General features: G+C 41.5%; 1 protein-coding gene across 11 annotated transcripts in view; it reads left to right on the plus strand.

The window, feature by feature from the left end:
- LOC311526655 (caspase recruitment domain-containing protein 8-like) overlaps positions 1-14,546 on the plus strand; it is a 39,942-nt gene that overhangs the window by 17,539 nt on the left and 7,857 nt on the right. For 3 of the 11 annotated variants that reach the window (XM_084639878.1, XM_084639882.1, XM_084639888.1), the window contains 10 exons: positions 4,536-4,586; positions 5,396-5,446; positions 5,952-5,981; positions 10,524-10,568; positions 10,665-10,708; positions 10,809-10,858; positions 11,907-12,127; positions 12,215-12,465; positions 13,798-13,932; positions 14,309-14,447. In XM_084639878.1, the coding sequence (XP_084496004.1) occupies positions 4,536-4,586; positions 5,396-5,446; positions 5,952-5,981; positions 10,524-10,568; positions 10,665-10,708; positions 10,809-10,858; positions 11,907-12,127; positions 12,215-12,465; positions 13,798-13,932; positions 14,309-14,447 (1,017 nt within the window). The remainder of the gene's footprint in view (positions 1-4,535; positions 4,587-5,395; positions 5,447-5,951; positions 5,982-10,523; positions 10,569-10,664; positions 10,709-10,808; positions 10,859-11,906; positions 12,128-12,214; positions 12,466-13,797; positions 13,933-14,308; positions 14,448-14,546) is intronic. The other 8 variants (XM_084639881.1, XM_084639884.1, XM_084639879.1 and 5 more) reach the window with 5 other exon arrangements.

Raw genomic sequence — 14,546 nt, forward strand, 5'->3', positions numbered from 1 at the left:
AGGGAAAAAGGCAAAATACCACATTTATTGTGAATACAGAAAGAATCATAGTAAGCAGTTAGTTATAGTTATAACATTCCATTCAATCTCATATTTATTCACACATTCATTCATACAGACACACACACACACACACAGGTTCTGCAAGGTTGTTATCATAGTTACCAGCCTTAGAGTTGCTCATGCCAAGCCACTGGCCAGGTGGCCTGGACATGAGGAGGGAGCAGGGTCTTGTCAGATGCTCATCTGATGCTCCTGGAAGTTGGTTTGCAGAATCAGACCCCCAAAGTTCTCACTTTTTAGAGTCTATTTTTATAGGAATTTCTTCCTATGCCAGTCTATGGGAATTGCTTCATCATGCTGTTGCTGAATCAATCAGCAGATAGCACATTCCTGACGGCTCCGTGCTGCTAGATCTTATCTTGTTCTTTGGTTCTCCCATTCTTGAGGCTGTTGGGTGGATTCCAGTCTGCCCTCCGGGTGGGGTCCTCTGGTTATTTCCACTTGACGCCTTCTTCAGCCGATGGACACTGGATTCTTAGGCTGGCACCTCCCTGATCATTCAGTTATTATCCACACCAAGCATCCATCCACATACATCCTCTATCTCTATTTTAATCACAATTGTTAATACAACAAAAGGGCGGGGAGTCTCTGAATGCTGTTTCTGTATTTCAGAGTATTGCTTTGAGTCTCTCTCTGTGCGAGTAGTTGTTATTACAAAGAATTGCTTTGAGAACAGACTCTGTCTTAGAATGTACTAATGCAATTAGCAGCTTGCAAGTTTAACACATAGAGGGAGAGAAACAGTACCAAAAACCAAGAGACCTCTTAATTAGTAATACCCTGGAATTTAAACTATGGGGAATCAAACTCATTTGTGATTTTAATACAGAACTTCTTTAATATGATCCAGCACTATAACATTCTAATCAGGCTTTCTTCTCATAATATATTTACAATCCTAGCTCTGTCTTACCAAAGTTTTGGGATTTTTTTGTTTTGTTTTGATCTAGGTTAATCAGAGAATTATGTAGACTAATAATAATTTTCTAAATAAAGAAATCACTACTTTTACACTTCCATTCGCATTTAGAAATGGACAGGTACTCTCTCTCTCTCTCTCTCATCTTTGAAGAGGAAACAGTTTGTGTTTAGACTAAAGAATCTTAATATAAATTTGTGTGTATTTAATTTTGCACCTAACTGTCCATGGTCCTGGTCCATGACTGGTGCTCCTGGGTGCTACCACAATACAAATGATAAATTATAATAATTATAATAACTGAGCAATGTTGTGCTATTTTATAATAAAGTTGACAGAAACTTTCATGAGGTTTAAGTTTTTGCCAGATAATGGCAAAAAAGACATCTAAAACAAATAAGACTAATATAACTGGCCCAGCTAAGCAAGTCCTACACTCAACTTGGTAGCCATGGCATGAGGAAGGAGGCAATGGGGGTCACACAGCCTCTGGCCCATTGGGGAAGGAGGAGTGGGGGACACAAAGTCCTTGGTATAAGTGGGGAGGGTGGTAGGGACTCCCTGAAATAGAAGGGGATGGGAGGGGGCAAGAAAAAGGGTGCAAGGAGCCCATGGTGTGTGCCGTGAGTTTGGCCTGCAGAAGCTATTGAGTATGCAGCCCCCTAGTGGTAATAGTTTATAGGTCTAGGCCAGCGGCTCTCAACCCGCGGGCCCGCATGCAGCCCAATTAGCACACAGCTGCGACCCAGCTAGCCAACAGGAGCGGCTAACAGGAGTTTTGTGAGGAAGTTTAGAGGGAGAGTCGGGGGGTGGGGTGGGGACTAGATACACTTAACATTCTTTAAACTTAAAGCCAAAAACACCCCCTGATAAAAACAAAACATCAACAAAGGAACAAGCTGCAGGAGTAAAAAGAGAATGCAGGCAGAAGTCCAGCAACAGAGTGGGGGATATCCAATTTATTGCACCCAATGCAGCATGTATGATTACTTGCCCTATAGGCAGGTGGCATATGTGTGTGTTCGGTTCAAGGAGCTCCTGGTCCTCGGAGACCGAGTATGGGGTTTGGAGATCAGAGTGGCTGAACTGGAGGAGCTAAGGGAGACAGAAGTACATAGATGAGACTTTCTGGGACGCAGTAGAACGGTCCCACCCCCGTCTGAAAGCTTCCGTGCTGTTGAGGAGGATGAAAGTCTCAGGGAAGGAGAACATCCAACTGGAGCAGAGGGAAACGATCCCATAGTTGAGAGGGACCCTCCTTCCATATGACTTTGTGGTATCCTCTCACACTGATGACATCTCTCCAGGGGAGGGAACTCCAGTTATTAGGAAGAGACAGGTAATAGTTATGGGGGATTTGATCATTAGAAAAATAAATAGCTGGGTTTGCGATGACTGGGAGGACCACATGGTGACTTGCCTGCAGGGCGCCGAGGTGGCAGATCTTTCAAAACATCTAGATAGACTTACGTGTAGTGCTGGGGAGGAGCCGGTGGACGTGGTACATGCAGGTACCAATGACATAGGGAAGGATAGGAGAGAGGTCAAATTTAGGCTGCTAGGTAAGAGGTAAGAGGCCGCAGAAAAATTTGAGGCCAAATTTAGGCTGCTAGGTAAGAGGTTGAAGTCCAGGACTTTCAAGGTAGCATTCTCTGAAATATTCCACATGCAGGGACAGTTAGACAGGCAGATCTGCAATGTCTCAATATATGGATGAGATGATGGTGTAGGGAGGAGGGGTTTAGATTTATTAGGAACTGGGAAAACTTTAGGGAAGGGGGGAACCTATACAGGAAGGATGGGCTCCACCTAAACCAAAATGGAACCAGATTGCTGGCACTTAAAATTTAAAAGGTCGTAGAGCAGTTTTTAAATTAAGGGCTCGTGGAAAGCCGACAGGTGTGAAGGAGCATGTGGTTCGGACAGAGACATCCCTTAGAGGAGGCTTTTAATGGAGATTCTCTATGTCCTAGTAAGGAGGAGAGGATGGAAGATAATAAAATACGGGTAGGATCTGATAAGAAACAGTCAAATGAAAAAGAGTCCCATTCAATTTCATCTTTTTTTTAAAGTTCTTATATACAAATGCTAGGAGTCTAAATAATAAGATGGGTGAACTAGAGTGCCTCGTATTAAATGAGGATATTGATATAATAGGCATCACAGAAACTTGGTGGAATGAGGATAATCAATGGGACACAGTAATACCAGGATACAAAATATATCGGAAGGACAGAATAGGTTGTGCTGGTGGGGGGAGTGGCATTATATGTGAAAGAAAGCATAGAATCAAATGAAGTAAAGGTCTTAAATGATCCAAACTGTACCATAGAATCTCTGTGGATGGTAATTCCATGCTCGAATAATAAGAATATAGCAGTAGGTATATATTACCAACCACATGACAACGAATAATGATAGTGACTGTGAAATGCTCAGGGAGATTAGGGAGGCTATTAAAATAAAAAACTCAACAATAATGTGGGATTTCAACTATCCCCATATTGACTGGGTACATGTCACCTCTGGATGGGATGCAGAGATAGTTTCTTGACACCTTCAATGACTGCTTCTTGGAGCAGCTAGTCCTGGAACCCACAAGAGGCAAGGTAATTCTTGATTTGGTCCTAAGTGGAGCATAGGATCTGGTCCAAGAGGTGAATATAGCTGGACTGCTTGGTAATAGTGACTATAATATAATTAAATTTCTCCTTCTCATAACACAAGAACTAGGGGTCACCAAATGAAATTTATAGGAAGCATGTTTAAAACAAACAAAAGGAAGTTTTCCTTCACACAATGCACAGTCACCCTGTGGAACTCTGCCAGAGGATGTTGTGAAGGCCAAGACTAACAGGATTCAAAAAAGAACTAGATAAGTTCATGGAGGATAGGTCCGTCAATGGCTATTAGCCAGGATGGGCAGGGATGGTGTGTCTAGCCTCTGTTTGCCAGAAGCTGGAAATGGGCGACAGGGGATGGATCACTTGATGATTACATGTTCTGTTCATTCCCTCTGGGTCACCTGGCATTGGCCACTGTTGGAAGACAGGGTACTGGGCTAGACGGACCTTTGGTCTGACCCAGTATGACCGTTCTTATGTTCTTATATGTATGTTCTTAGCTGTGTGCTAAAGGCCGCTGGGCCTGTGCAGCAGGGTCTGGGTTCCTGGCCGCCTGGCTGCCCAGCGCAGCGGGGTCCAGGCTGCCCAGCCTGACATGGTGAGGGGGTCAGGGCCGCCAGCCAGCCCCGCAGGGTCCGTGGTCTGGGGCTGCCGTCTGGCCCCTCACCCTGGGCTCCACTCCTGGCCACACTCTGTGGAGGGGGCTCTGTGCAGGACGTGCTGCGCATCGGGGTCTGGGGGCGTTTTTGGCGGGGGGGGGGCGCTTTGGTTCCCAACACTGTGGGCCGCATAAAAATAGGTTGAGAACCACTGGTCTAGGCTCAGGGACTTTAACTGTTTGTATGTATTTGAAAACATTATCCATTCTTTCATTTTTCTTGTAAAACATACATGTTTAATCCCCTGCTGTATTTCTTTTTCTAAAGTAGAAAGTTATGGCACTAGAGAGGATGACTCAGCTCAAGAGTGTAAATCAGGTAAGCAGAAAAGTATTACTCTTACTAAAGCTCTAAGTCTTATTGAAGAATCCATTGAAAACTGCAAGCAGATAATCCAAATAATACTCTCTTCTTCGAGTCTGGGATATTTTACATTTTGATCAACACCAAACTTCATAGAACAGGCATGTTCTACCGTTCTGATCCTTTTTAAAGGTGCCTAAATAAGGTCTGTCATGTCACTGAGGTGTTATGTAAATAAAGGGAGGAATTTCTCATGTTTTGATAGAGTAAGCCTGTGGTATCATTTTTATGCTAACTCCTTAAATTGTGTTTTTTTCTTACCACTGTTTTCTTTTCAGCTTACACTTTTAAATGTAAGGTAATGAAAACTTTTTGCAACACATTCACTGTCTATGGATCAAATCATGGCTGGTCTGTGCAGATATGCTAATGTGGGGAGAGGGTTCATGGAACTCTTTCCCCACTATGCCTGCTGTGGGCCAACCATAGCTTAGATTGCTGACGGGGGGGCTTTATGTTATGGGGCTAGAGGTGGTCTCTCAGGTAGGAAGGTCCCAAACCATTCAGGGCTTTATATGTCATAACCAACATCTTAAACTCTACTCATAAACCAATAGGAAGCCCGCGCAGATTCTGGAGCATTGATGTCGTATACTCCCAGCAAAAAAGCCCCCTCAATAAGGGCCGCTGCATTTCTCTCTCTTTCTCTCTCATGTATATATCTTGTTGCCTGGCTAATCTGCTTGCATATCTAAATTTACGTTTTGTTTATCCATGAAGTTATTTAATTATTACCATGGCTAATGGGATGTAATTTTATTAAGGAGATGACAGTTCTGAAAATAACTCTGAAAGTAGCTCTGAAAGTGAGTCAGGTGAGTATTATGTTGTAATATCTATGTTTCATTGCACTCATTTAAACTTTTAGATTGATCTTAAATGATTAAAACACTACTGTTTATGTATATAATTTCAAACCAGTTGTTTACCATGATCAGTTCAGTGATTAGATACTGAGAAGCTGAATAATATTTTATGTGCTCAAATTATTCTCATGGTCATTCATGATTAAGGATTTACACAGAGAAGTAATAAAAAAAGGTTAAAGTTTTTTTATTCTAGACACAATACTTGTTGAAATCATTTTTTGTTTCACAATAGTTGTCCTTAGCAACAAGAGGTCATAAATACACTTAAAAATTGGCAGCGAAAGTGGCAAAACAGGATGAACAGAAAAAGAATTGCAGGAAGTGATTGCTGTTAGTGAAAGGCATGCATGTTTTGAAGTATGTGTGTTATATTACCAGCAGTCTATTTATATTTCATACATGTTGATAATTTAATTTGTATTTAAATAATTAGAAGGCTTTTTGTCTGCAGATACTGAGGAGACAAATACAAGAAAAACAGGTGAGTATATACATATTCGTTCTTATTTCTGTTTCCATAAAAGGACAAGTTCCATTAGTAATTCTTACAACAATTTATAGGGGGAAACGGGATGCAAGATCAACCAAATGGCTGAGTGTTGATACAATGTGTAGCATAGTCTAGTTGTAAAGAATTTCTTCCTGTTAATCCCTCCCCAAATTAATAAAGAGCCCAGTTAAGAATTTATATTGTATGGTCTTACGCACTCATACCGTGTATTTATAAATAAGTACATTCAAAAATACTTCCTGAATGCAATTTTAAAATTGCAGAGTTATGAACCCTAAATTCAGGATATACCAAAGTTACTGTACTCCCTTGCATGTAAGCATTGCAAATAGCTATGGGGAAAACTAATCTCAGGTAAAATAGAGTTTACTCAAGAATGGATTCAACTCACAGCCTTGAATTATGTGTTCACATATTGTTTTTCAGCTAACATAGTATAACAGCATGTCACACACACCTCCCTTAAGATAGTGTGATCATGTAATGAAAGACTCTCACAGCCTGGTTCTGCAACCCTTTCGGCTGGCACTACTAATGTGAGTATACATTACTCACCATGATTAAAGGCTGCAGAATCAGGTCAGTGGTGCATATTATGGGTAGAGCTGGTACTGCCACCTATAGTTAAGGTAGCCTGACACTTCCCATTAAAAACCCCTGTTTTCAGTTGCTTATAACATTGCCAGACTTTCATGATTCAGTCTGATATGTTCCATGCTGAGTGTTGAAGCTTTTTGCAAAGTTTCAGCAAAAATGGTCCATCCATTTCCAAAAACAATATTAGGGAAAAAGACATTGTTTTCCCCATATTTAAAGAGAAAAAATCTTACATCCATTTCATTGAGAAGCTCTAGTGCAGTGGTTCCCAAACTTTTTTTTTTGCAGACCACTTCAAAATTGCTGAGGGTCTCAGCGGACCACTTAATGATCTTTCCAAATGTTGTTTGTACCGTTAGCTAACTATTGTAAAGCGCTTTGGATAAAAGCACTATATAAAAAAAACTTTAATAATAATTAATGTTTTTTTGTTCTACAAATAAAAACACACCACTCATATTTTAATATCAGTAGTCTTATCTTTCTAATGCGATGGATGTGCCCTCTCTCCCCTGTCGCGGCAGCCCCTTAGCTGGGGCTAGGAATGAGCGGGGTCTCTCCCTCTCTTCTCCACTGAAGCAGCCCCTGAGCTAGGGCTGGGAAGGAGGGCCATCTCTCCCTGGCAGCCATAGCCCAGGAGCTGGGGAAAGTCGCCTCTTTCTCTGGCTGCCACAGCCCTGCACGTCCCAAATTCACCCCATTCCCTCTTCTCACCCCACTGACCCCTCCCTCCTATCCCCTATTCCCCCCAGGGCCACCACCTCACCTCACATGTGCGTCTTCTCCAGGGTCCAGGCACCTAATTAGTGGAGACGTGGCTCCACACGTGCGCAGGCGTGGCTCCACTAATTACTTGTGTGGCCCTTCATTCTCTCATGTGTGGCCACCCAGGCACATGCCTTAGAGGGAACTATCCGCAGACAACCTGAAAGGAGCTTGCGGACTACTGGTGGTCTATGGACCACAGTTTGAGAACCTCTAATTAGGTGCCTGAACCCTGGAGAAGACGCACATGTGAGATGAGGTGGTGGCCTTGGGGGATATAGGAGGTAGGTGGGAGGGGGCAGTGGAGTGAGAACAGGGGTTGGGGGGCATTTGGGACGTGCAGGGCTGTGGCAGCCAGAGAAAGAGGCGACTTTCTCCAGCGCCAGAGCAGAAGCTGCCAGGGAGAGACGGCCCTCCTTCCCAGCTCCAGCTCTGGGGCTGCTGTGGCGGGGGAGAGAGGGCACATCCATCCCATTAGAAAGGTAAGACTACTGATATTAAAATATGAGTGGTGTGCTTTTATTGTAGAACAAAAAAATTATTATTATTAAGGGTTTTTTTATATAGAGCTTTTATCCAAAGTGCTTTACAATAGTTAGCTAACGGTACAAACAACATTTGGAAAGATCATTAAGTGGTCCGCTGAGAACCTCAGCAATTCTCAAGTGGTCGGCAAAAAATAAAGCTTGAGAACCACTGCTCTAATGCCTCTCTGGTTTGGAGCTGGGACTTGAAATTTGGCCTGGGGGAATCACCCTGGTGTCAGGGATAGGCTTTTTGTCATCTATGTAAAAGAGTGTCTCAATTTGGCCAAGTTATAAGCCTTTAAAAATCTCACTTCACACATGCTCTGTAGAGATTTGTTAGAATTTGGCAGTTAAATTCTCTGAAGATTACATCTGCTACTCTTGGGGGAATTCTGCACACACACAAAAAAATTCTGCACACGATATTTGAAAATTCTGCAAAATTCTGCATATTGTATTTGTCAAAATAACACAATATAATCATGCCAGTTTCAATTATTTTGGTATTTTATTTCAAAATATCTGTCAGTGAGTATGTCTGTAACAATACGACCAAAAAAAAAAAATTCTGGTAATTTATTTTTAAATAGATTCCTTACTACGCATATTAATGCAGAACTTTGAGTAATTCATTTAAATTACAATACAGAACTGTATTTTCTGCACCTGTCAGAAGTAGTGCAAAGGCTTGGGGGAGTCAGGGGTAACCGAGGAGCTGAGGGAGGGGGAAGGAGCCTAGGAGTGAACCTGGAGGATGTTGGGTGTAGGTGTGAGAAGCTTTTTGCGGGGGAGGGGGATTGTTAGGGAGTTGGGAAGTCTCCCCCATGCAGTCCCTGGCTTACCCCAAGCCTCTCCCATTCAGTCAGTCACATCTGCCCCCGTCCCTGTACTCCCCATCCCCATGGGTCTCTGCAGCCCCTCTCCTCCATCCCCAGGCTCAGCATTGTCACTCCACTAACTTCTGAGCCCACGCCCCAGTCTGTCCCCCCACTAGCCATTCTGAACCCCAGTCTGTGACCCTCTAGCAGCCCTGTATGCCCTACTCTGTCTGAACCTGGCTCTGCGGCATGGTGCTGTGATAAACTTCTACTTCTGGGGGAGTTCTACAGCACTGGGCATCAAATTTTTTTCCCCCACAGAAAATACATTCACCCTAGAAGTGCTGCAGTTCTGCCTTTTGCCTACCAGAGGCTGCTGTGGTGCCAGAGCAGCTGGCTGTGTTCATGGGTTCACACACTTTTCCGATGGGGGATTGAGGTCAGACAAAGAGCCAGTGGTGGTGGGAACTGGAATAGCTGGGCAAGGATAGTGCTACAAGAAGACCAGGGTTGGAAGATTGGGACTGGCTGGACAGGGTGACTGGACCTGGGATGAGGAGCCTGGAGGGGTGGAGACTGGGACTGGATAGACAAGGCAAATGGGATTGGGGTGAAAAGCTGTGTGGGGTATGTAGGAAACTGGGTTGGGGAGCTGAGGGGAGAAGCAGAACTGGCATAGGGACAGGCTGGAGGGGACATGGGCAGAAGGGGTCAGGTTTGTGGGGAACAAGAGCAAAAGGGTCTATGACTTCTGTGACTCCTCACAGCATTTCTCTGCTGTCAGCAAATACCTGGGAAACCCGTTGGCAAAGTGTGTGTGTGTGATTCCCATCTGCTGCTGATCCCTAGAAGATGACAACCTACTACAGCTATCTGTTACTCTGTTAACTCAATGGCAAGGGTCTGTGCTGTAGATCTAAAGGTTCCGATCCTACCGACGAACACGTAGGGGTCAGTATGATTCCACCTGCTGATTCCAATTTCTGTTTTTGAAAACCTAAGATATTACACACACAAAAACCTATGTGAAAAGAATATTAAGGTTGTAAAGTCAAACACTGGAAAATTAGGAGATGTTAGAATTAAGGTGGCCCATGCCCTCTTATGCATACACATTGTGATAGATCTTTGTGCTTACTTTTATAGAACCCTGAAATTTGTCCATTATTTCATACATTCTTAAATATGAAGGCCATAAGGGACCATTTTGATCATCTAATCCCTCCTCTTGCATGACACAGGCCATATATTTAACCCAGGGATTTCTGCATGTATGCTAACAATTTGTGGTTGAACCACGAGAGTTAACGGAAAGACAACACTTAAACATAGGTTACTATGTGTCGTGGACAGTTAAGAGAGAAATACAGTATTGATGAACGAGTTTTTATTTACATTTAAATCAGACTGTATGAATCTCATGGGTCTGAGTCTATGATGTGAATTGAAATAAAGGAGTTGAGGTTGCTGATGAGGGAAGGGAATAGTAGCTTCATTTCTTTTGGGTCGGCAGTTGAAGTCAGTGGGGTTGTCCAAGTGCAACTGTGAGCAGAAATTTGCCCAGAGGGCTGATGGATTTGATATATGGTGTATTTCTGCAAAATATCACTGGATTAAGCAGTGGAAAAAACTAGAATCAAAGGGAGGTTAGAATGTTTAGAGCCGATGGAAGGATATTAAAAAAGATCATCCTCCGCTTTATTTTATGCAAAAGCTTTGACTAAGGCCTGTTTCAGCTTGAGTGTAGTTCATTATACATAATTGTGTATGAAATGTGTATTTTATAGAAGTCATCTTTTTTATAGATGAAGAATTGGAAAAGAATGAATTGCTGCCACCTGTTGCATCAGGTTTGAATGTATCTTGTTGAAATTGTGCATCTAACAATTTTTAATAATTTTTCATTTTAAAGAGTTGATTTTTACCTCTATTTTTTTTTCATTTAGAGGCTAATAGCCAATTTCGCTGTGAACATGTCAAGACTGAACATGTACGTTTTTAAAATCCACATGAGAATTTGTGTTAGTATTTTGCAAATTGTAATTCTGCAAAATTTGTGCTTCACCAAATTTATTCATTTATACATACAGAACCAGAAAGAGCAAGTGACCCCCAGAAGACTTCCCAGAGGAATATTTTGGTAGGTATTGTTTAATGTAATTGGTGGATGTTTACGTTGTCCAGCTCAAAATGCTTCTATCTTCAGCTGAATTACATAAGCGATTAATTTATCGTAAGTATCCTGCTCAGTAAATCCATTAAAAATAAACAGTTCATTACTCTCATCAGCACTAGCTTCTGGGCCCAATCCAGCAAAATTTAACTTGAAGTATGTGAGCAGTCTCATTGAAGTAATTAAAGTTAAGCACGTGCTTACGTCCTAGTCCGAGGCTTCTGTAAAGTGTCTTGTTCTGTAATTCCCTTTTTTCACCTGAACTTGTCTAGATGTTGTGTACTTTCCATTTGAATGTCCGCCTTGCCACAGTTATTCATGCATTTCTCACCTCTGGATTGGGTTACTGTAATGTGCTTTACTTTGGATTAGTTCTGAATATCACTCAGGTTATATCTATATAGCAGCTGGGAGGGTGATTCCCAGCATGGGCAGACAGATGTGCTAGGTCTGCTTGAGCTAGCATGTTAAAAATACTGTGGCTGCGGTGGCAAGAGTGGCAGCTCGAGCTAGCTGTCCGTGCCACCCTGTCCACACTTCTGTTTTAGCACAATAGCTTGAACAGAACTAGTATGTGTCTGCCTGCCTGCATGGGGAATCACCCTCCAAGCTGCTGTGTAGACATACTCTCAGAAACTTCAGCTAAGGTCTGGTCCAACATCCATTGGAAGTCAATAGGAGTTGGTTTGAGCCCCTAGTGTGGGTAGCAGCTCTCCACTTTACCTGTGTATCAAGCTCTGCACTGGTTTGGACTTCGTCCATTCCTGCATTCATTTAGCTGGCACGCTAAAAAAGCAAACAGACAAGCTTAGGCTTAATCTTTAAAAAAAAATTAAATAAAAAGATTTTATGTGCTATTTTCCATGCTGTTCTTGGTGGGGAGAAAACCTCAAAGGAACGAGTCATTTTTAAAAAATAATTTATCTCATATGAACCACTTTTAAACAAATCACATTACGTAATATTTAATATGTAATGAAAGTTAAACTGTATTTGTCACACTTGTCCAATACAGGTTGAAGCTGGAGGCAGAGGGAACTTACCAATGTACTGTTACAGGCTTGATTTTCGATGTAACCAAGGCTGCTGTAATCAAATATTCTGTGTTGTCTTGGAGCAAATATGCTGATTATGTTAAAAAACCATGGATAGTCGGTGGCCCTATATTTGATGTCAGTTGTGACTCAACCTCTGTTCTTACTTCCATTCAATTCCCACATTCCCTCATCCTAAATGGTAAGTACTGTATATTGAGTTTAACAAATATAGCTATCTATTACTATTCATTATAAGAAATGTTAATGTTTTGGTATCTCTTTGCAGATCATGAATCTGACATGACATTCAAAGTTTTACATATCAAAAGTACTGGTCCAGCATTTGAGCCTTCTGTTGATCATTCAATGACGCATGTCAAATGGCATGTGAGTTCTCTCTCTCCAGTAGGACCGGTTATTCAAACACAAGAGCCAGTACAGTACGATGGGGCTGTAATTTTATACAAAGTTGTCAATAATCACCCTTCCTTATCATTTCGTGTGTATGTAGCGACAAATAACGATTCATTTATAAAGGTATGGTATGTTTTTTTAACTTACCAGTGGAAAGTGCTCAAATTCAATATAAATATGCCCAAATGTTGATCATTAAAATGTTGACATTGTCTTGTAGTTTAGGCCTCAGATCTGATGTACATTAAATTTATAATGTGGCCATGATGTTGTAGACATAGAGAGTCTGATCTTCCAATAAAAAGAAAAGAAGTACTTGTGGCACCTTAGAGACTAACAAATTTATTTGAGCATAAGCTTTCGTGAGCTACAGCTCACTTCATCGGATGCATGCAGCTCACGAAAGCTTATGCTCAAATAAATTTGTTAGTCTCTAAGGTGCCACAAGTACTCCTTTTCTTTTTGTGTATACAGACTAACACGGCTGCTACTCTGAAACCTGATCTTCCAATAGAGTGTCTCACATGCCGGGGTCTAGGAGTCATTGGGAATTCCATGCATGGAGGGCTTGCAGGATCAGGATGAGGACCAGAATGGTTCAGCTCCCAAATTAGCTCATACTCTGTCATTCATTTTCATTGTTTGTGACAGAATTGACCTTTAAGCTGCCCCATGTAACATAACAGTGAGAGAATGATATTTGAAAGTTACTGAAGAATAGACACTTGGCAGGACTCACTCTCATCCAGTCGGTATTGTGATGCTGTTTGCAGGGGGCTAACAATAGGTCTGCTCCTTGCTTTATTCAGAGGAGGCTAAATATGAAGTCAACATGTTGGCAATTAGAACCCAGTCCTGCAAAGAATTGTGCACCCTCATTTCCCCTTTGAAGTTTTCTCATTGGCAGTGGAAAGTGGTCAGCACCTCAGAGGATAGGGTTCAATGAAACTAGAGAAGGTAGAAGAATGTTTCTCTGGTGGTTTCTTGCTAATGAATGCTTTTGTAAATTTGTATATTGCTTTTTGTAAGGCTTGTTGTGTGGAAAGGCACATACGTGGTAAAAAGGATTATTAGTAATGAGCAGAAATGAAAGTTGTGAGTAGCACTTTAAAAAAAGCCCTATAGACAATCACATTCATTATTTGCTTAATGGGATATCATCCGAATGCAGTGGCTTACTGATCTGCAAAGGGTGAAGGTTCCATCAGTGTCTGATTGGAGAGGGATCTGGGTGCCTTGGGCACATAAACCTGTCCAGCTGTGAGTGAGAATATATCCCATGATCTGTAAATGTTTGATTTGACCATTTACTTTCCAAGGAAAAGCATCACCATCCATTAATAAAATTGGGGATATAGAAAACCACAAGGAAGTTTAGAAGCACATCATTGTTTATGAAATTCTTTAGTTTGTAGACCAGGATGAGTATCAAGTAAATGTATTTTTAAATTTTAGGATATCTCGAAAGCAGTAAAACATTCTGATAAGAAATTCATCAAAATTGACAAGCCCCCGGTTTGTCAAAAACGACTACAAAATGGAAAGAGATACAGATTAATTAGTGAGTCAGAAGCTGAAATAACTCCTGAGGTATGTTCTATATGAATACATAATTGGACTGTCAATGTGCATATCACAGCTCAGCTGCAAATATTTTGTGAAAAATACAGGTTTTATCATTTATACTCCTCATAAATTCAGGGCATGCATCACTGTAAATGAATTCCAGCACATTTGTTTATTATCATTACAGGAAAGCTATACCCTTAGAAACTCTAAAACTATAGGGGTGAATCCGGGCCCCACATGAAATCACTGGCAAACTTCCTGTTGGCTTCATTGCTGCCAGGATTACACTCCAGATCTATGCCACAGCTTTTCTGAAAGCTGCCTTTTTATGTTTAAGCTATTTTAATGCTTACAGTAAATGTTTTAGCTTTTTTAAAAAACTGATTTACATTTTTAGGAAATTGAATTTGTTGATGGCTCTCTCTTAAAATTAAAAAGTTATATTGAAGTCTACTTGGAGCAACCTATGGAGTTTACATTATCTTTGATTGAACTCGAGTCTGAAGAAATTGTCTGGAAAGCAAAACTAAGAGAATGTGAGTATTTTTTGTGTTTGACTGAGCTATAGTTTGTTTCTGTTGAAAACTTGTGCAAGTTTGGGTCAAATTCTGTTTCCATTGAGGTCACCAGATCTG

Source organism: Lepidochelys olivacea, assembly GCF_965140295.1.
Source record: "Lepidochelys olivacea isolate rLepOli2 genome assembly, chromosome: 9".
In the NCBI taxonomy this organism is placed as follows: Eukaryota; Metazoa; Chordata; order Testudines; family Cheloniidae; genus Lepidochelys; species Lepidochelys olivacea.